General features: G+C 43.7%; 1 protein-coding gene across 1 annotated transcript in view; it reads right to left on the reverse strand.

Annotated features, from left to right (window-relative positions):
- Nucleotides 1-9,904: 9,904 nt before the first annotated feature.
- mecom (MDS1 and EVI1 complex locus) overlaps nt 9,905-21,807 on the reverse strand; it is a gene marked incomplete at both ends in the record, with an annotated part of 127,450 nt that continues 115,547 nt past the window's right edge. The window contains 9 exons of the mRNA XM_079165846.1: nt 9,905-10,039; nt 10,626-10,800; nt 10,886-11,131; nt 13,085-13,229; nt 14,216-14,385; nt 15,914-15,991; nt 16,233-16,399; nt 20,052-20,078; nt 21,612-21,699. Of these exons, the coding sequence (XP_079021972.1) occupies nt 9,905-10,039; nt 10,626-10,800; nt 10,886-11,131; nt 13,085-13,229; nt 14,216-14,385; nt 15,914-15,991; nt 16,233-16,399; nt 20,052-20,078; nt 21,612-21,699 (1,231 nt within the window). The remainder of the gene's footprint in view (nt 10,040-10,625; nt 10,801-10,885; nt 11,132-13,084; nt 13,230-14,215; nt 14,386-15,913; nt 15,992-16,232; nt 16,400-20,051; nt 20,079-21,611; nt 21,700-21,807) is intronic.

The following is a 21,807-nucleotide window of genomic DNA, read 5'->3' on the forward strand; positions in this document are numbered from 1 at the left end:
AACATGGGACTTGGCTCTGTGAAGCATTACTCAGATCATCTTGGTAAAAGGTGATGCTAGTAATATTATGGTTTTGTGAAACTGGTACTCAGCTGTCAGAAACTGGCACTCCATCCCTGAGCCTGGAGCTCGAGGTAATCATCACCCAGTGGACCAGGCATGTGAGGGGCCCTCAAAAAGGACCATAAACCCTTAACCCTCCCCAGACTGTCTACGATTTAAAGTCCAGGGTTACAAAGACTTCTTAGCAATACACACAAATACCTGCATCACATTTGTGACTATTGCTGATGGGAAGCGGTTCATTTGCGTTCCAGTTTTACATTTAATGAGCCGTTTAAGTTTCCGTCTTAAGGGCATTTGGACAAGATGTGACTGAATCTGATACTCTCTTGTCACTGGAGAAACCTAATGGTGAGCTTAACAAAATAATCATGATAATAATAATACAATACAAAGCATATTTCTGGTTAAAATCAAATACCTCTAAAACTGAGAAAGAAAGATATGAATAACATATTTACTCATTCTGGAAAATAAAACACCGACATCTACACATATAGGGAGTGCAGACAAGTTCGCTACAAAAATATGGTTCAATAGGAAGACCGAAGGTTTTTTCCACAAAAAGTCAAATTACATCTGACTCAATTTCTAGAAATGTATCGATCAACATGCAAAGCACAGTTCTCGCATCCTCATCAAACTATTATGTAATTCACTTCCATCATACAGAAGGACTGGCATTACCTACATACATCTTATCTGTGCGCTTATTCCAGCACTTGTAATTTCATGCTTTTCATTTCACACATTGCCTTGTATTTTTTGTGAAACTGCATCATTTCCCGTTAGAAAGTAACTCAGATCATTGGTTTACAGATTACTCGAAACTTTGACAAGAATAGACTCACGTTAACGTATTTTATTGGCCCTTTGCAAATGGAAAAATTCATTACAACCACGCTCCATTTATTAGCATTGATCATGGGGTTTTCTTGTTGCAGTGCGTCGTGCTGGTCACAACATCCTGCAGGCACAAACCTTGCATGCATTGCATTTGTTTCAGACTCTTAGTCAGCAGCTGATACAGAGTTTGGGAGTCGTATAGAAAATGATCAAATTGATGTCAATACTTGTTTTCTGCAGTACCTGTACACATTTCTATTGCTGCACAACACTAGAAGCCTGTTTTTTTTTCTTTACAAGATTAGTCTTATCACTACTGTAACCAAACATGTGTATTTGATTTAAACAAGGGGATTTCTTTTTTTGCAAAAACTGTATTTGTTTTATATCTCAGGTCAGTGCCAGTTATCAGTCATAACCTACTGTGCTCATTTCCTGGCATACTTATGTCAGTGGTGCTACAATGATACATTTTGTGGTGTAAAATTGATAAACTACATTTTTACAGTCACCTTTTCAACGGTCCTTTTACTATCCGTGGTTGTGTTTGGACTCAAAGAGAAAAAGCGCCATGAACCAAATAAATAACGACAAAAACATCTGTGGACAGCTGCTTTTAAACGTCTATTTTGTAATCTTGTGCTTTGAATGCAGCGTTGCATGGTATTGATTTCTGTGACCCCTTAGTGGGGGTGGGAGGGTGCAGTTAGGTGTGGAGGTAGAGGAAAATGGGGGGGGGGGGGGGGGGGGGGCGAGGTTCCAGCTGTCACAGAGACCAATGGGATCCTGTGTGTGTGGATATGTCAGTGTGCGAGGCTTCTACCAGGCATCTCTCATCAACCAGCGAAAGGTCAAGCATTAAGGCCACGCCTGCCTTCCTGACAGTAGTGCAAAACTAGTTGGGGGTGTGAGACGCAGGGTGCACTGGTGGTGTAAGGTGTATGTGTGTGTGTGTGCGTGTGTGTGTGTCTGTTCTTCACTCTGTGTGTTGGGTGTCAGTGTCAGAAAGAGCGTGTTCTCCCTGAGGCATTTTTCAAGTGCGCTGGAGCATATTCTCCTCTATTGGCCAAAGGCGGTTGTGGGCTGGCAGAGGCAGGCAGGTGCCTGGACCAACCCTGCGACCCAGATCCACCAGCCCCGGCGTGAGTGATGGGTGAACGGGTCCGGCTAGCTGAGGATGGCAGCCCCCCCCACACCCACACCCACCCACACCCACTCTCCGGTGTGGCTGATGGATGGGGGGGAGGGGGGCCGCTCCAGCTCGCCCCGTGTTGTGACAAGCAGCAGATGTTCTCCAATAATGTTTATCGGCCAGGCCTTCATCTTCAGATGACACACACCTGTTTCCAGTCAAACAGCCCCAGAGAGGCCATTCATCTACTAAGCCCTGGGTGGCCACTGCCCCGCTGGATCAGCCCTCCACCTCTACCAGCCTATTGTACTCAAGTAAAAGTACTGTTACGTTAAATATATATTTATTTTTTGTATCTCTAGGCTACAAAATAATTTGCGTTAGACGTCAACTTATAGACAGACAGGTGTACAGCAACAAGACCCCTTCTGTCCAAACCAACAAACTGACAATCTGCAGCCTGTGCGTACAATTTATCATCAGTCTTCCTCAGTGTAGCCTCACAGGAATTGTCACAACTCAGACTATCTAACAAACACGATCGACAATAAACGTCATACTTCTCATCCGGAGAGTTCAGTGTGTTGTTGTACTCACCTGTCTGAACGGCACCAAGAAGTCCGCCACAGTCTGCGCCAACTCCAACTTCATCTACTCGTTCCTTCTTATCGGATACCGGGAACCAATCCAGGGCTCTCTGCCCCAGTATGAGCAGTCTCCTCGGCCTCTCTGGTCCCACATGACCTCCTCGAATTCAAAACGTGTTGACTCCTCACACACCTGACTGAAGGTAGATGTTCCTCCGACATGTTAACCGGAAACCAGCGTGCACATCATACTGTACAGGTCACGAACACCGTGGGTGCGTCACTTTGCGTGCACGCCGATTAAGCCGAGTGCATTAAATCAAGTCATTAATTAAGATAGATGCCATTTTTTAAAAACTATACTGAGGTCCAATAATGCTACGTATAGCCACATACCACATGTGATCCTTAATTTGATTGTGCTTGCCTCAAAGTGATAGCCCACGGCCGTGAAATCCGGTGACCCATATTCAAAACAGATCATTTCCGGTGTAGGCTACACGTGTGTGCGTGTGCATGTGCGTGTGTCCTATCTAGAGCCTCGCCCACCTGTGGTCACAGACACACCTGCAGCTTCTTCTCTGCCACAGTAGCTGATTTCTCTCGTTTCTTCTGTTCCATTCTCACAAAGTTTATCAGGACTTTTTCGTGTGACTTTTGTTTTCACTCTGTCACAGACAGTAGATAAGTATCATGTGATCATGGATCTTTGAGGGCCCCCCCCTGGCCTTCACCTGCAAAATGTCACTGACTACCGACAACAAAGACATGCAAAATGTCCACAAAAAAACATAGTAAACTACTGCAAAGTGACACATAACAGCAACAACAAAAACAAAAAATACTATTGCAAAGAGACACAATAGCTTCCAAAAGGGTGTCTTGCTCCTATGGATGGTCGGGTCTTTTGCATGTCTGTGCTCATGGGCCAATCGTCTCATAGTCCACCCATGCTTGTGATGAATATGAATTATTACTAGGATGAATAGGATTTAGGGAAAAATAACATTACGATTTAAAAAAAAAGTTCCAAAAAGACAAGTACACAAAAAGTGTCTTTGTTACAGTAACAAGAGTAAATGTAATTTGTTACTTCCTCCATTGCCCTCCAGACATAATGCTGGGTGCCACAGCAGACAACTGTGCCACCAATGAACCGCTGACATGCCAAAATATATAACATACATAGATAGCGTGTGTAGCAGGGGGCTTATTGTTGTTGGATTTAAGATGGTCATATGAAAAGGAGCTGATTCAGACATCATTTTGGTTTACTTAGAATGATCTCAGCACTTTTCACAGCCACTTTTGTTTTATTACAAGCACATGAACAAAGATGCTCTTTGTGCTAAAAGGCTTTTTTGGGGGGAAAAAAAGGCTTACTGTTGTATGCATGCTGGCTCATCAGGAGTGCAGGAGAGAGAGAAGGGTGCAGGAAACTGCAGATGAAATAGCCCGTCAAAGGTAAGATCGCATCATGGGTACTTTTTCGCCGTAATTAAGCATAAGCCACTCTTTGCAAAAGAGATTCTATCACTTAACTGCCATAGCTTCAAGTCCCAGAGATCATTTCTGCCCCTCTGCGTTGAACCAGATCTCCCAGAAGGCCACAGCGTTTTGAACTCCAGCTGACAAAGCTGTCGGCTCAGATAAAAGAATGAGAAGGGAAACCACTTCAGCACGTCCTGCACCATTTGTTAGGTTGTTGCCTGGAAAAATAAATGTTAAATGTCAAGGCTGCACAGAGATATGTATCAATGAACTCTCCCACACTCTGAATATGTGTAGTGAAGGCAAGGAACTTTTATTTAGACTCTTCAGCATAAAGCGTGTACTTAATAATCCCCTGCCCTGGGCCAACTAGAAACTGTACATATATTAGTATTAGTATTAATTAGTTGTTTATTGAACAGGTGAAATGTTAAAGTTGAACTAGATGTAGGTTGGTGTACATTAGTATATTCACCACAGGATGGCGCTCAATAGAGAAAAAAGCATGGAGCCACTGAATGTATTTCTGACTCAACTGTGTGCATGTGAATAAATGGCTCACGATATAATGAACATAATAAAGTTTATATATTCAGATTGGCTTATAATTAATCAGAATCGGTTTAATGCCAAGTACGTTTGCACCTACAAGGGATTTTAATGGTACATAACAATAAAAACAATAGTAAAAGTAAAAGACATAATTAAAAAATATAAAATATGCAATAAAAACAAGCAAAGAAATTAAGAGTACCTTAAAATAGGTCTGTTATTCGAGTGTCAGGTGTATATTTAAAGAGAAGAGTTGTGCAGGGATATGTAAATGTAATGTCATGGGGACATAAGAGTCAGAGTCAGCATACAATTTATGCTTAAATTGTTTCAGCAGAACCATAACCTTAATCTGCTGCACCCGCCCCCTTACAAATGCAGCTGAAGGCCGCAATTTACTAATCTACTCTATGAGCAAAGAATGAGATGATTTCAATAGCAGGCTCCGAGTGCTTCTGCCACCACGGCCTGCCCTGATTAGACTCGTCATATTAAAACCATGTGCACGACTGCTCTGCTCTCTCCTGGTCTGGGACTTTGCTGAGTGTCCATCAATAACACTAATGACCCGTAGCCTCCAGGGAGAAAAACAAACGGCGTAATGAAACCACAACCTTAAGCTCTGCTGCTTAAGGAGAGGGCTTGGGTGAGTAAAAAAAACACAAGAAGTTAAGTGTAGAAGACGAAGAAAAGGACAAAGTCTGACTGGCCTGCAATCATCTGCTCTACACACACACACACACACACACACACACACACACACACACACACACACACACACACACACACACACACACACACACACACACACACACACACATTTAAGGGAGGACACAGACAGAGGAGGCGCTGCCATTACTGTAAACACAACAAAAACTTGATGTGATGATTTGTGGAGTCTCCCCACCCAAACACACTTCCCACTTGTGCCAACTGTTAGCAAGCACCACTCCATACCATCCCTTCCTAAAGGCTTCACTCCCACACCCATCCATGCCTCCCTCTCCAGAAAAAATGTTTCCCCTGGCGTCTGAGTCAGCACGGGTGCCAAGTCAATCAGTGTGAGAGCTGCCAGCTGTGATGGCCTCTCACTCCTGGGGGTGTGATGTATGTTCCAGCGAGGGGGCAGTTACATGCCACACAGGGTTGGCTGCGTGAACGGGTGGCAGAGGAGAGGAAGGGAGGGTTGGGGTGAGGAGAGGAGAGAGAGAGAAGGAGGGGAGGACAGAAAAAGAGGATGGAGGCTGAACAGGAGCAGTAATGAGGCCTGATGGATTCTGAGGCTGTGCCAGCTGCCCCATTAGCTGAGTGGCTCCAAGCCCCACAAAGCGTTGCCCACAGTGTGCCCACCCGTCCACACCCACACACACACACACACACACACACACACTGTAAAGACACAGCAGCTTGGGGATCCAGCCCCTTTGACACACACGCACACACACACACGGACCACGCACACACACACTTCACATTTACCTAAAACAGATTGCATTGACTAATGCAGACTCTTCTGTCTGACTTCCTTAGCTCTTTGAACACACACTTAGACACCCGCGCACACACTCATCCAGCGGCCATGCCAGCCACACTTCAATACACACTGAGCCCTTTATGAGAAGGTGTGGGTTAATGACGGCAATAACTCGTCCCAACGTGTTGATTAAGTGTGAGAGGATACATGGGTGACATTGGCATGTGCTAATCAACGCTGACAAACCGGCACACGCGCAACAGTCAAATGTGACGCTGCCAAACTCACCCGGGTGCCCTCCTCGCACCACTCCACTGCCCGCACACAATGACATTATACACACACTGCTGTCTATTCATAATATTTTGGTGTTCTTTCAAGAGGCAGTGCCTTTGGACTTTTGTCCGGGGGAAGTTCTTTATGTAGGTGATGTAATTACATGGGCAATTTGAAATGCAGTGGGGGCGTGGCCACTGGGGGGGGGGATACTGTGGCCCAGTTAGTTCCCAGATGTAGTCAAGGTATGTTTCCTGTTTCTTCTTCTCATTAGCAAAAATACAAAACAAAAATAGTAGCTTAAGCTGCAATTATCAGTTCTCTCAACAGCAATGGATCGATTGACTATGTGCATTGTGAAAAGGGATGGCTTCTAGAGAGGGATTTGCGACTGGCAACTTCACAGTTATGGTTCACTCTGACCACGCTCCACTCTTTTCATCGATACATTTATAAAAAACAATTCTATTCTACCTGCTCAGCACCAAGCAGTCAGACAAAACCAATGACCAACTGGTGAACATAGTGGATCATTCAGAAGATGAGAAGTTGGATATTTCCAGGAGTTAAAACAAAGCTATTAAGAACAGTTACTAAGATGCTGGGTAGAAACAGGACTCAGATGAATACGATGTTCTTCCTTATCTGCTGGATGTGTAAATAACAAGTTCACCATATCAACTTAACAGGTGACGATATGTCAGTGTTCGTTTCCGTCATCCTCAAAAATAATCAGTAACTGCAGGTTTAATGCAGGTCCTGGATTAGCAGACACAAATCTAAGGGAAAAGTGATGCTTTTGCATGACCGCTGACAACTTCACATAATCATATAAATGAGTCCACAGTAGTACAGGTGGCAAAACTCATACAAACAATTATCACTGCCACTCCATTATGGCTCTGGCCTGCCCCATCGCTACCATCACTGCAGCTGACCTCATCAAAGCTGGACGACCCGTGCTGACCTCATCAACACCGCGTGACCCCCTGTGACCTCATCAAAGCTGGACGCCCCATGGAGTCCTGAGGGCTGACGACAGGCCCTAAGAAAACACCCCATCCATTAGGGTGCCAAGAGCACTGTAAATGTGTAGCGTCAGCGCCAGCCATCTTCACTGTCATGCCCAATTCTCCAACCCCCCACCCAAGCTCACTCTCTGGACAATGGAGCCGCTGAACCTCCAACCCTCTCAGCCACAATGTCCGCCCACGTCGGCTGGCAGCAGTGACAGAGGGGGGTGCCGGATGGGGAGGCCTGCTGCAGGATGGGACTCTTATTGAGCGTTTGAGCGATGAGCCAGGTCATCACATCTACCCAACTCATCCATCATGCCTCACAAACGGACACAAATAAAGAAGACACATTCCTGCCTCCGCTCCCACTACCACATTCAAGCCCTCTCCAGCCTTTTCTCTCCTGCCCCTCGCTCTAGGCGAGCCAAAGCCCGGAGCAGAAAAAAAGAGGACCAGAGTTCAGGCTCTCCCTCACTCTTGGAGGCCATGGGAGCGCCAGAAGAAAGCGCCAGGTGGTTTTCTGACTCATGTCTCTTGGTATAAATCTCTGTATGGGCCAAACTGATGGGCAGCCAGAAGGACTGTACGTGGGGAGGTGTGACGGAGAGATGGGAGACAAAGGGTGAGATGTAAAATGTAAAGTAGAAATAAAGAGAGAAGGGAAGACCAGTCAATCCACATTGTAGTCCTTTATTTTCTTAGTTGTTCCTCCCACAGTATTGAATTGAAATGCATAACAGTTACATTGTAGAAAGCATTAAAACAAAGTACCTCAACTTGCTGATTACTTTTTAAAATCGATTATAAACAAAACAACGACATAAACAAACCAAACAAATCTGGTCCCTCAAAACGGGAGAATAAATGAAAGTAATCTGTTATTTATCATAAGTTTGGCACAAGGGATTAACATGAACCGAACGTCACACAAGCTTGCAGACAACCGTAGAAAATGTCAGATACAGATCTTACCAGACCAATCATGCGTTTATGGAGAAATTATACCTGGCTTTTTTTATTACTCATTCTTTATAATGTTTTTCATTTTTTACAATTCAATCATTAAATTGTCATAGAAAAAAAAAAACCTAAGTAATATCTACTCATCGACCGGTTCCATTAGAAGAATAAGGAGTGAATTGTATGTTTAATACTATCCGGCACTCAAATGTAATCTACAAACCCCATTGAACTCTGGGATAGGCCCGGTGAGGAATCTCCCCTTCACCTGGGCTAAGAGCAGTGCTATTCAGTAAACAAACTACAGTTTGCCAAGAAATAAATACAATTCTCAACATACAACAGCAAATAACAACAACAACACCAACAAAAAAAATGAAAACAAAATCATGATTGTCTAAAAATGAAAGACACACGAGCATGGAGTAGCTAACGACTAGCATTCAGGCTATTTAGTGGTATTGTTGGCTGACTAGAATGGATTCAAGGGTTTGGAAAAAGACATATGCCCTTTACAGAACAACAATTAACTTCAGCACTGGCTACTTATTTCAGTAAAAAAAAAAAATTGTGTTTTCTTCTCTTCCACTAAAAAGACAATCTATTTATATCCTTTCACAGATAGCGCAGGCGGGCAGGATGGAGTGCAGTGGAGAACAGTTGGTAGACACTGTACAGTGCTATGATTGTGCAGACACACGCAGCTATGAAAACGCAGATGGGAAACTGGCCTGATTTCAGTTTAACAATTACTTTTTTTTAAATTTTGTTCTTCAATGACTTCAGTGATATTAAAGCACTGTTAGCACTGTCCTTACATGGAGCGGTTTTCATTTGAACTGAGGTTGCTAACCCCACCCTTCATTTTTATCATCAAGTACATGTATTTATGAGAAACACCTGTGGTTCTCTAGGGGGGTTAAAGGGAATTCTTGTAATATATTTTAAAGATACTTCTGTCAGATGAGCCAGGGCTTTACGCACAATGAAACATACTAGGCTGAAACTGGCTGTCTTAGAGACACAACCACACTCACCCTCTCAGCTTAAAATGTTCTCCTTTTCTTCTATGTGCTGGGGAATAAATGCAGTTTAGCAATGATATCAGCACATCTATCTTCCATGTCCACCAGCTGCCTTTGCTGTGCAAAACATAGAAATTCAGCAGAATAAATACAGCTATTATTACTTATTATTATTTTCACCACAATCACCCTCGCTCATCCTGGTTGGTGTTCATGGGATATCTAAATTTTAAGGTCTAAGAGGGACATTTTTCTCTCAATCTCTTGGGAGGTTTTTGGGGCTTTGCTGGGTTCTGCATGGACAGTGACCCTGCTTTGTGTGTAAGGCGCTCCGCTCAGCAGTCAGATGGGCCGTGGTTCTGCTCAGCAGTCACTCTGTGGACGATCAGGGGCCACCGCAAATAGCCCCTGCAATGGGCTCCCAGTGCCATAGGTCAGGTTTGGGGGTTGAAAGGTGAAAGGAAAGCGCAAATGGGGTGTCATCATACGTGGCTGAGGGACTGGATGGCACTAGATTCAGCAGCAGCCCGTGCCAGACTGTGCCACATGGTGGCGGGGGTGTGGGAGGCTGGGTGGAGAGAGTCCTTTTCAGCCAGAGACAGCATCATGGCGTACGCCTGGGGGAGAGGGAGACAGATTACGTTTAGCTACCATGCTTAAATGTAAATATGTCGATAAACATGCATGCATGTGAAATGTCACGGCTTAACAGTAAGGATTTCCCGATCGCCCAGGAACAGTAAAATACAACATCGGGCAAGTTAGCAACTCACTTGCGCGGTAAAATAAATTAAACACATTGTTTTTTAAGGGTGAGCCATTTCCAATCATCTCAGTTGTAGGGTTGCTCATACCGATCGGGCAAATGGCGGCAGGTAAAAACAAAGTTTATGAGTTGAAACACAAGCGAGCATTTTGGAAACAGGAGTTTAGTTGGGTGGCATTAAAGGATGTAGGCAAATCTCCAACTGTGCATTGTGCATTATGCGCAGGTTTGAGTGCGAGGCGAATAAAACAGGGTTGTTTTTCAAAGACAATTAACTTTAATCTTTATTGTTATTTGATAAGCACTAAAAAATGAAACTATTTGTATTGGGGTAAGTAAAAATGTACTGTTTGCAATCAGATTTCTGTCCCATTTGCCCGTCTGGGCAAGTGAAAAAAACATTAACGCTGAACCCTGATTGTCAATGTTTCTTTTACCTGAGACTTAGATTTCCTAAAGAGTGGCTGTTTGACCTCATCAGTCAGTGAGGGGGAGCCAAATGATCCATCGTCCTCATCTCCTTCACTCAGCTCGCTCTCCTCCAGCTTGCGCATGTCCGAAAAGTGACGAATATGATCTAAGGCTGAGTAGCCACTCTGCTCCTCCTTATACCTGGTGGTGAAGCAGAAACCTGCTGTCAAGCAACTCATCATGATTTATACAATGCAAAATGTAGCTTTAGTTGTTTAGAATTTACCTCCGAGGAGAGGTTTTGCAGTTGAGGTTTAAGTCGTTGGGTCCACTGAAGTCCATTTCGTCTTGTACGATGTCATCACCGAGGCTACTAGGAAGCACCTCGTCTTCCTGTTTCACAGGGGTGTTGCTAGGCTCCTCCCCCTCTTCTTCATCAGCACCAAGCTCCTCTGCTTCCTCGTCCTCCAGGTCACGTGACCCATGGCTGGCCATCAGCGGCTTCTCTTCTTCAAATGGACCGCAATTTAACCTGCAGACCAGGAACATTGATTAGATCAATACAGCTTGATAGAGTAGTACATTGTAAAAAAAAAAAAAATGACAAATAAATCTTCTTTATTAGCTGTATGTTTCATAAATACACTCCTTTTATGAAGGTAATTAAGAAATTGAGAATTCCTGTGGTAATTAAATACTCCGAGGTCTATACACAGGCTAAATACAGTAACTGGGTGCTGGCTTTTGTCCTTTGTTTTTGGTTTTCTACACATTCTTGTGAGAGTCCTTCCTTTATATATACAAAAACAGCATATGGGATAAAGAACAGAGAGAGTTGGGTCTCAGGCAGGACAAGGCAGCTGGGTTCGAGAGGGCCGGAATCCCGTTTGTCATCGAGCCTCTGGAGCCCCTTTGGGCACAGCAGCACTGGGTTGATCGTTGCAGCACTTAACTGGAGTGCTTTGCCTCTCTCCTTGTTTATTTTCTCTACTATCTCGTATTCATCTAATAGGCAAAATATTTAGCTGACAGCCCCATTTGGTGGGAGAGTTATGAGAGCGTTGCCTACCGGCCCATTCCTCTATCCCCGTAGAGGGAGAGAGGGCGAGCTATCCAAACTCCCTGAGTCTTAATCTGTCCCTCCGTCTCAGCGCCACAGGAAACCACCATTTGGTAAATCATCTGGAACCACATTTAGACTGATTCACTAATTACACTCTGGGACGTCTTTCGTCAGCTCCCAAAAATGCCATTTCTCGCACAAAGGATTCAGAGACAAACGGAGAACTGGACGCGGTGAAGCAGATAGATAGGAAACAAAACACATCAAGCACATCTCCACATAATTATATGATGCTTATAAACAGGATACCTGGACTGGATTTGTAAAGCGATGCATTTGGGCATCATAGGAAGGGTAGAGAGGGAATTATTGCAGATTACATTTCAGCACATACAGTATCTACATCGTCTTTCCTCTTTTATCAGCAGCTGATAATATTGTGTTTTTCGACAGATCTCCCGCCGGGATGGAGAGTTTGAGGCCGACAAGGTGGTATTCGTGCCGTGTCGAGCTTGCAGGGCTGAGAGGAGGGACTAGCTCCAAAAGAGAGAGCTCGAGCTCTGTGATTAAGAAAACAGATTCGCTAATTACGCTTTCAAACGTGGTAATTTGCTGGGGATAAAGTATCTATCAGAAGTAGTCAGGAGCACAGCACTTTGAAAGGAAACACGGGCCGACCCTTTGACCCCACCCCCTCTACCCTCTTCCTGTAGGCAGACATGTTGGTTCCAGATGTGGCGGGCTAACTGCTGCACTCCCCCTCCTGCTTCTCTCCCCTTCCCTCTGACGCTCCACCGCCCCGGTCCTGCTCTCACAGGCCCTTCTGCACAATCATACAGCAGTCTGCGAGATCTCTATCCAGACTCGCAATCTGCCCTGTGATCACACCAACGTGAGGCACGTGAAAACAAACTCAGAGACCTGAGCAGACCTCTCAACTGCTATCCGACCTGATCACAGCTCCAAGAATTTATTTGCATAATGCATAGACGTAGTTGCATGCACAGATATATTTTCGGACGTGTGGCCGAAAGGCAGCGGATATAAGGAGCTCCTGCATGTTCCCAAAAGCTGGCATTATCTTAAATGTCATCATAGATGATTGCTCTCTACTCCAGACCTCTGAGCATGATGTCATGATTAATGAGAGCTGGCTGGGTGGTTTGAAAATTCAAGTCTAAAATGGGCTGATAGCAGATTATCCCGTTATTCTAGCCCGGAGAGTCCTTTTAAGTTCAACAGTTTTAATGTAGTCACAATTAATGCAAGAGTTCAACATGCAGTAATGAGGGCCAGGGCCTTTTTTCCCCTGCTGCTGAGATGTGGTGGGTGAGAAGCCTGGATGTCTGTAAACATTTTGTTTAGCGCTGTAGCTGGAGACGGGATCAAGAAAAAAACAAGCAGGGTGACAACTGTGCTTACCCTTCCTCTGAGGGGTCCGGTGATGCCTGGTTCTGGCCTGTGTTGCTGATGAAATTTCTTATTTCATTGAAATACGAGTCTTCTTTGTCCTCCAATATGGCACTGCCACTGTCCAGTTCAGACTGTGGGGACGACATCGCTGTGCCTGCAGAAAGAAAGAAAGAAAGAAAAAAAAACCTCAATATATATTTCAATATAGTCCATATTGAAAAGAAGTTGCTCCATGGCATCTCAAACAAATTCCAAATGATGGCTGTGCGTAAAATGTAATTGTGTGTGTTTATAACTCTTGTTTGTTTGTTTCCCCCAAAGTTCCCATAGGTAGCTTCAAACATGTCACTCTTACTCTGTGTCTGCTGGTTCCAACACTTCAATGAAATTACAGTGAGTGAAATATTCAAATCCAATTTTTACGTATTACATCATAGGAAAAGATTTGACTGTGCTTCATCTTGTACACATTTACATGGAATTATCTGTCATATATTTGGTATCTTAGAAAACACTGAGATCTTGACTACAATCTTAAATTAAATTATTTGAGTTTTGGCAATGCTTGGCCACATAAAATGAATTTTTAAAGATGGCCTTGTCTTTGAGGTTCAAGCAACAAATATTTAAATATTTTAACCACAGCTTTTTTCTATTTCCTCTATGTTGTGGGATACATTGTTTGATGCTGCAAAAAGGAATGCTTGGTCGATAACTGATTTCCACGTAATCATGTCTGGTTAAGTGGAAAAATCTGAGCCTGTTGCTCTCAGCTGCTGGCAAGGTGTCACTGTTTGTTCTGCTGATTCAGATTCAGAGTGATGCAACCTATTGAACCCGTAAGCTGTGCTGCTGATGAAAGCATCTCATTCAAAGAGGATTTGTGCTGTTGCAGAGGCAGATGAAAGATTCATCTAATTCCAGCTTCTAAAATTGTTTCTAATCTTGAGTAAATTATGTTTTAAAATAATCAGCAGAAGGATTTATCATGCGAAGCATTGCTATGTCACAAATCAGCAAAGCGGCTCTCATTTTCTCTAATATATGGAAAGAGGAAAACAAAGGCTTGAATCAGCTGTGAAAACTCAGATAAATTCACTATCTCTTCAAAACCAGAAATGTATGTTAAAGACTTCTCACCTGACAGGTTACCATTCTCGTGCTTCTTGAGGTGGCGGTCAAGGTTGGTCTGCTGACCGAAGCAACGATCACACAAGTGGCACTTGAAGGGCTTTTCCTTGTTGTGGATGTTGCGAATGTGACGTTGCAGGTTGGAGGAGATGCTGAAGGAGCGGTCGCAGTATTTACACCTGTGGGAAAAGTGGAGGCCTTTCACTTAAAACAATTATGAAATGACAAAAAAATAAAAAATAAATACACAAGCTGCTATTCAGAACTGTGCTGCATAATGAAACACGAACCCACGGTTTGTTCTGTGTGAAACATAATAGGATACATAATGTGGGACACACGCATACACACATACACACATGCATACAGTCCCAGCAGTCCCACAGTCCAAGACATGATGGAGGAGCTTGTTTAAGGTGGAACAGCTCTGCCTCTTATCTCCAGCCAGTGCAATAAAATTGCATTCTTCCCTCACAAAATAAGCACGCAACAGATTTGGTTCTAGCCCTGCAAAATTAGAGCCTCTTGCCAAGTTTCTTCATGCAAAATTATACGAGAAGATTACATCTTTTCTTCTGGTGGAATTAGCTCGCTCGATTGGCTGTCCCTCAGGAACCCCCCGGTTATCTCCACAAAAAATTACAATAAACAGCGGTGATCTTTAATGGCATGCCAGCGTGTTGAGTGCAGGCTATCAGACTGGGGCAGTAGAGGCCTGCGTCTGTCTTTCTCTCTCCCCTGTGGTCAGCAGGCCTCCTCCAAGCTTTGCGCCAACATTCCACTACCTTAGTAACTACAAAGCAGAGCAGTGCTAGCCAGGGCTTACTCATTATCCAAATGTTGTAAATGTGCAAGATTCATTTTTACATGTGCACTGCTGCTGCATTGTTACTTCTACCTCGGCAGCACCTGGAAAGGGACGGAAGGCAGGGAGATTTTTGTAACCGTTTTCTTATTTGCCAACTAGACTATGATTCAAGAAAAAAAAAGTAACAAACTTAATCTTGCGATAACACTTTTAGTTGGCAAGAAAGCCTGCGGCAAGTAGCCATTGGGCTTGCAGTTAAGAGTCTCATACGCATAAGCGGAATGACCACAGCTGCCGGGCCTGGACATCTGCCCGTGCTCCAATTTTTCACCAAACTTCCTTGCTCCCCCCCTCTTCTTCTCTTCCTGTCACCCTGGCGACGGACACCATTTTTCATCAGGCAAATTATTTAGCAGCAGGATAATCATTCCAGGCTTTTAGGCCATAAGAAAACACACATAATCTCTGTTCTAACTGTAGACAAGAGTTCCCTGGGAAAACATCCACTGCACGGTTTACAAAAGAGCTGCATCTCTCTGTCTGCCTGAGAATGCGCTGCGTGAACGCGTGTTTGCTGCTCTCACTCCTATTTGTGAGGATAGAAAAACAGCCCAGTTATTCACTGAGGATATAATGTGATATTGTGCAAATCTAGAATTTTCCCGACATAGTTTTGTAAGGAGTATATTCTTGGAAGTGAGGAGGACAGATGGATTGATGTTGGTAGAAGGCAAGAGAGGAGGCTGATATTCAGCTGACATGTTGTTGTTTCTTCCTTACACAACTCAAACCAAAACTAAACACCCACACACTTCTTCAACAATACACACACACAAAGACTCCAAAAGACAGTACATGGGTTCGAACGTGGCTCTTTAGATTTGTAGAAATAGTCTTACTTATATGGTTGCTCTCCTGTATGGGTCCTGAGGTGGCGGGTCAGGTTGGCAGAGCGTGGGAATATCTTCCCACAATATCTATTAATGAGTAAGACACATTTTTAAGTATGTTTTAATTACATTAAACCAGTAATCTAAAAATATACATTATTCTAATGTAAAAAAATCAAAGAAATAGGAACTGTTACTGTAACTCTACTGTCGCAAAAAAAAAAAAAGACTCCAATGCCAATGGCAAAACTACTTTCCATAGATGATTGTTAATTTATGACCACCATGACAGTTCAAACATTTAAATAATACATGGAACATCAGTTACCTGCATGTGTAGCGCTCCTTGCCCTTGCGCAGCAGCGTCTCTGGAAGTGCAGAGGGTGGGGCTCTAAAGTCAAACATGGAGGGGACGGAGCGCAGCAGGTCACCAGACTCTGGCTTCAAGGAGCCAAACGTCTCCAGCTTCTCTGCCATGTTCTCGATGGCCGACATCTGAGGACACAAAGAAGAGGAGAAAAACAGAATGAGGGGTTAGCGTTGTGTTTAAAAAACATACTTAATGTTCATACTTAATGTTCATTTAGCATCGCAAGTCTAACATGCAAAGCAAAGAAACTGAACTTTTATCAGTATGAAAGCTGCATCAGTTGTCATTATCATGTCACAAAAAAAATCTTAACGAAATGGAAAAAGCAAAAAGCAATGAATAGTTCAGACAAATATACTGTACCGGTTGGGGCACATGTCCTAAACACTGAACGATTACAGCAACCATACATTTCTACATTTGCTGTTGATGTACTAATATTAAGCAAAACAATATGAAAATATTTGATTGATTCTCGTCTACTGTTAAATGTGTCTTACTGAATATATAATAAATATTTTCTAGACTAATTTGATCGTATCGTGTTTGATTGACGAGCGTTGTTTACAGGCATTGCCCCAGGTGTAATTAAGTGAAACAGGTGTTGGGCGAATTCTTATTATGACGTTCATCAATGATTCATGAATCGCAAGGTCAAATCCCTGGTTTGTGCACATGACAAGTACATTTGATACTGATTCATAACTTTGTAGTTAAACAAAAAACAGTATGCTCCCATTCATGGTAAGTGGCGAGCAGGCGTTAAACTTTGAATGTTAAATTCAGCCAGCTCTTGTTCATTTAAAAACACACATGTATGCACAGTACATGCTGTATATAAACACACAGACACACATAGGATTAAGGACTGCAGCCAATCTACTAATGAAGCTGAACATTTACTTTCATCAGGTACTCTCCGAGGAGATATGTGCACTTATCAGTTGGTCTGTGTGCGTGTGTTTATGAACAAGAAACTACGTCCTGCACGGTGGCCGGAGTTGATTAATAGCCATCCATGTCTGTGAAAGAGAAAATATATGTATGTGTGAGAGAGAAGAATGTATTTGTAATACATTTGTATTTGTGAGAGTGTGTAGAATGTCGTGTGCATTGTATGTGAGTGTGATTGTACGTGCTTAGTGTGTATGTGTGTTGTCAGATACATGTCCGTGTGTGTGTGTCCGTGTGTGTGTGTGTGTGTGGCAGAGGAGTGATTCATGTCCACTGCTGGGCTGTAAACTATTCTGTGCACAATGCGGGCAGACAGCACATTCGTCAATATGAAAGATGTTGACATTACTGATCAAGGGCCAGACACGGGTAATAATGATATCGCTGTGCTGAGAGGGGCGGGATGGAGGAGGAGTGGGGGCTGGAGGGGGAGTGAAGGGAGGACCAGAGGGAGGAGGAGAGGAGAGGGGAGGGGAGGGGCGGGGGTCCCAATAGGCCGCAGGGCCTGTCAGCCCATCTCACACACAGGAGGGTTTTTTTCTCCCCTTTTTTTAAAGGGGCCACCCAAATTTGCATTATTTTGCGTGTATTGAATTTTCAGCCTGTTTCTTATTCTTATTTCAATAAGGCAGCAAATCAATGGTGATTCGGGTCGTCCACCAGAGCCCTGCTCCGACTCTGACATTTCATCTCCGGCTTTCACCCCCTGTCACTCTCAGGCTTCACGCCAAGATGGAGCAGACCGAAGGGGAAAGAAACAGAGGAAGAGAATCGGAGAAGGAGCATGATGAAGGACTAGACGATAGATGATAAGAGTGGGAAGGAAGAGGAGAGAAGGAAAGAAAGAAAGCAAGCAAGAAAGAGCGAACAGTGCCCGGAGAGAGAAGGGCTGATGGATGACGGTGGAGCCTGGTGTTGGGAGCGGCTGATTAGGAGTGACGGCCGAGTGTAAAGTTCCTGCCGCAGCCGTCGACGTTCCCACTGAGGGAGGATGTGGAGTGTCAGGTCCGTTTGATTATGAATATGCCAATGCTGCATGCCATGAATCAAAGGCAAGGGAGAGAACAGAGCGAGAGAGAGAGAGAAGGAGAGAAAGAGGGAGAGCGATGGATTGAAAGATAGGCAATGGGTTGTGGGGAAGAGGGAGGTGAAATGCTTTCATATTTCTTTTGAATGTGCACTGTGTATTTCATCAGGCTCTTTTCAGCCACTGGAGTGAATGTTCAGTTTGTCTGCCTTGCTCAACGAGAACCCATAACTCTTGGGAACATTAAGGCCCCTAAAGCTGTCAGCAGTATCGAGCCTGTCCGATAAGACACTTTTTAGAACTGAAAATACTCCATCGTAGCTCCATCTACTGGGAGATTCTGATCACAACTCCAACCTCTCATGCTGCTTCACTCTATTAAGAGTTTAATCTCACTCCTTTGCTCAACCTTTGTCTCCAAATCTTCTAAATTAAAGGCATAGTGCTAGTTATAAAATACATACTCGTATGTGTCTTGGTGTATGTAACGGAATAAAATTGTCATTGGAATGCAGCTTTGTTTTTGTGAAAAAAATATCTTGCATAACCTAAGTTATGAACCATTGAGCTTGGTACATGATATACAATTGATAATGATTTATTTAGTGTTAATATTTTACAGGTGAAGTCATTGTTGCATGGCCCATGTTGGTGAAAATAGACACAATTATCTATTTTGAAATCTTTTATGTTTAAGTTCTTTGGCAGATTCTCTAAACCAGTCAAATTGTTCGCAGTCGAGCAGTAAATGATTCACACGTCCAATCCAATGGATTAAATGTATTAATGATTGAAACTGGTAACCATCAGTCTGCCACAGATTACGCTGAGAAAAACCCTCGGCCATTGAGCCATTTTTATGGATGGTGAGCCAGGTTCATTAGGCCACTGTTTGACAATGCTGTGTGTGTGCAAATGTTCGACTTAAAGTACAAGAGGATAAACGGCTCCACATTTTGCTGTAAAGCAACATTTCAAAGGTTTTATAACCCCCCTACTCCTTTCTATAAGAGACCCCCGCACACACACACACATCTCCCAAAACCCCCTTCTCCGTCCCCCCCGGGCAGTCAGTGTGTATGTGTCTGTGAACTTGCTTGTTGCTGTAGCGTCGCTGTGGGACCAGCAGTTGATTGGCTATCTTCAGATGTCAGTGATGCTGTGAGGGCCTTAATTAGTGAGATGCATTCTCAATTGTTGATCTTTATCGGGAACCAGATGTTTGGAGGGAGGGACTAACCCCCCAGTCCCCCCGCCAGTGTCCCAAAGAGACTGTTACCCTCGCGCTGATGTAAAGCAGCCCCGCTCAACACCCCCCCCCCCCCCCCCCCCCCCCAACACCCCCATCTCACTCATCCCCCAATGCCCATTTGCAAAGCCCTGCTTCTTTCTCCAAATAAGCACACATTCTGTATATTCGGAGCTGTTGGATGGACAGGGTGTAGCTCGGCTGGAAATCCCCGCTCAAACCCTTTCATGTGAATCAGAGAGGGCATACGTCTACAACAAATCAAACAGCAAGACTCAAATACTCAAGGCGAATTATTACAAAATAATATGATATGATGACCATTATTAACATTCCGATTCAATTTATTTATACAATAAAGTAGCTCTATGGTCAGAATCAGACACAAGTCCAGTCAGTGCGTGATGGTGATGGGCTAAAGCCATGCGAATGCTGGGTGATGTCAGTTGTAAACTGTTATGCAGCCCATGCATTAATTATAGAGGATGGGTTCTGTTTGGTAGAAGTACAGACACATGGCAGTACTGTAGGTTAAAGAGGAACTTACCCAAGTTCTCTGATCTGGCAAACGAAACTGAGGGGCGGAACAGAAGGAAAAGAGAAAGCAGTCAGAACCAGGAAGTGGCGTATGAATCAACAGCGTTAGATTGGACACATATGGGTACAGAGGGAATGATGGGTCCAAATGTGATTAACTTTGAAAGAGCAACGAGTTGCCTATCTGCAGAGTTATGGCGCTGAAATTATAGGAGACGCTAATAGTTCCCAACACTTCCTGGTGCTCAATAAGCTCATTATAGCAGGCTACAAATACACTGCCAGTATGTAATCTAAGCCATTATTGCTCAGCAGTAAAATGTCCTGCCAGGAAATAAAAAGCTGAATCACAAAAGGTTGAAAAAAAAAGTTCCAGTCCCCTCCGCTTTGCAACCTCTTTTCTTTTTTATATGTAGCTCAAGAGTGAGTCAGGTGACTGAAAACAAACCCCCTCAGAAGTATACAGAAGGGCCCCTTGCCTGGTCTGGGTTAGACCTACCCGGTCTAGTGTTTCTGGGATTGATTTGTGTGTCCAGACATCATAAAGTCATAAAGATGGCCTAAGCACTCTGTTAGTGTTTCTACTGATAGGACACCTCATTAAGGCGTGTGGGACGGCCATGTGGCTGCTGCAGGCTGGGCCCATGCAGCACTCTGGACAGGGGACATAAATCAGACAAATGAAACAGCCTGTAAAAACCAGACCTGAAACAGCCAGAAAAGAAAAAAAAAAAAAGAAATCATATGCCTGAGAAAGTGGTGTTTTCACTTTCCGACGGACCGTTCTCACCCGCGGGGGCAGATTGAACAAATGAACGTCAATGCAACATGTCATAGACACACGAACATGTACACCCGCATGCACACGCACACACACACACACACACACACACACACACACACACACACACACACATATTTGGAGTCTGGCATTGGAAATACTGGCACAGAAAACCCAGGGGCAGAAATCATTGCTTTAAGAGCATATCATTTTTTATATTGTAGTCAAAGACATGTTATGGTAAGACAGTGTCAGAGTGTGCCCTTTCTCTCTGCCACATCTGTTTCAGATAGCCAACAACGGGCTTAACAGGCAGTAGTTTGGATTAGGCTGGAGCCTTATTAATCCCCCTCGGTCAGCTTGGGACGATCATTCTGAATTAGAGTTCCTTATAGAGCGAGTCATAATAATATCTTAACTGTTTAAACGGCACGCTGCTGTCACATCTGTAGATATGGGAACAAAACATTGAACTTGTAAACAGTGAAGTTGCCACGGTTACATGACATCACAACTATCTTGAATTGAAACTGACAAAGAGCTTCATGGACAGATTCGGGCTGTTGTTGTCTATTTAATTAATCCGGGGTCAATCAAGGCATCTAGGATTAACTCTAAAATCAAATAAAGAGTAACAGTGTAAATAAAAGTGCATAGGTAAAAGTGTATATCGGTGGACTGGAGAGAATGTGTGATTTAGCCCAGAAAAGGTGTGTGCCATGTTATTAAATTCCTTCTCAGTACCCCAAAGTTGCCCCAGTTCCCTCTGACGCCGCACTCAGAACCTACCTGTGGATGGAAGAGGAAGCCTGGAGCTGGCCGCATGTACTTGTCTTTCAGAGTCTCAAACGGATCGCTCATTCTCCTCTTCTCAACCCTGCTAATAATAGATTTCTCTTAACGCATGTACAGCAGAACATATTTGTACACTTACATTCAGTATTACAAAATTACAGTTAACAATTAGATGACAGTAAATTACACC

Source organism: Pholis gunnellus, assembly GCF_910591455.1.
Source record: "Pholis gunnellus genome assembly, chromosome: 9".
In the NCBI taxonomy this organism is placed as follows: domain Eukaryota; kingdom Metazoa; phylum Chordata; class Actinopteri; order Perciformes; family Pholidae; genus Pholis; species Pholis gunnellus.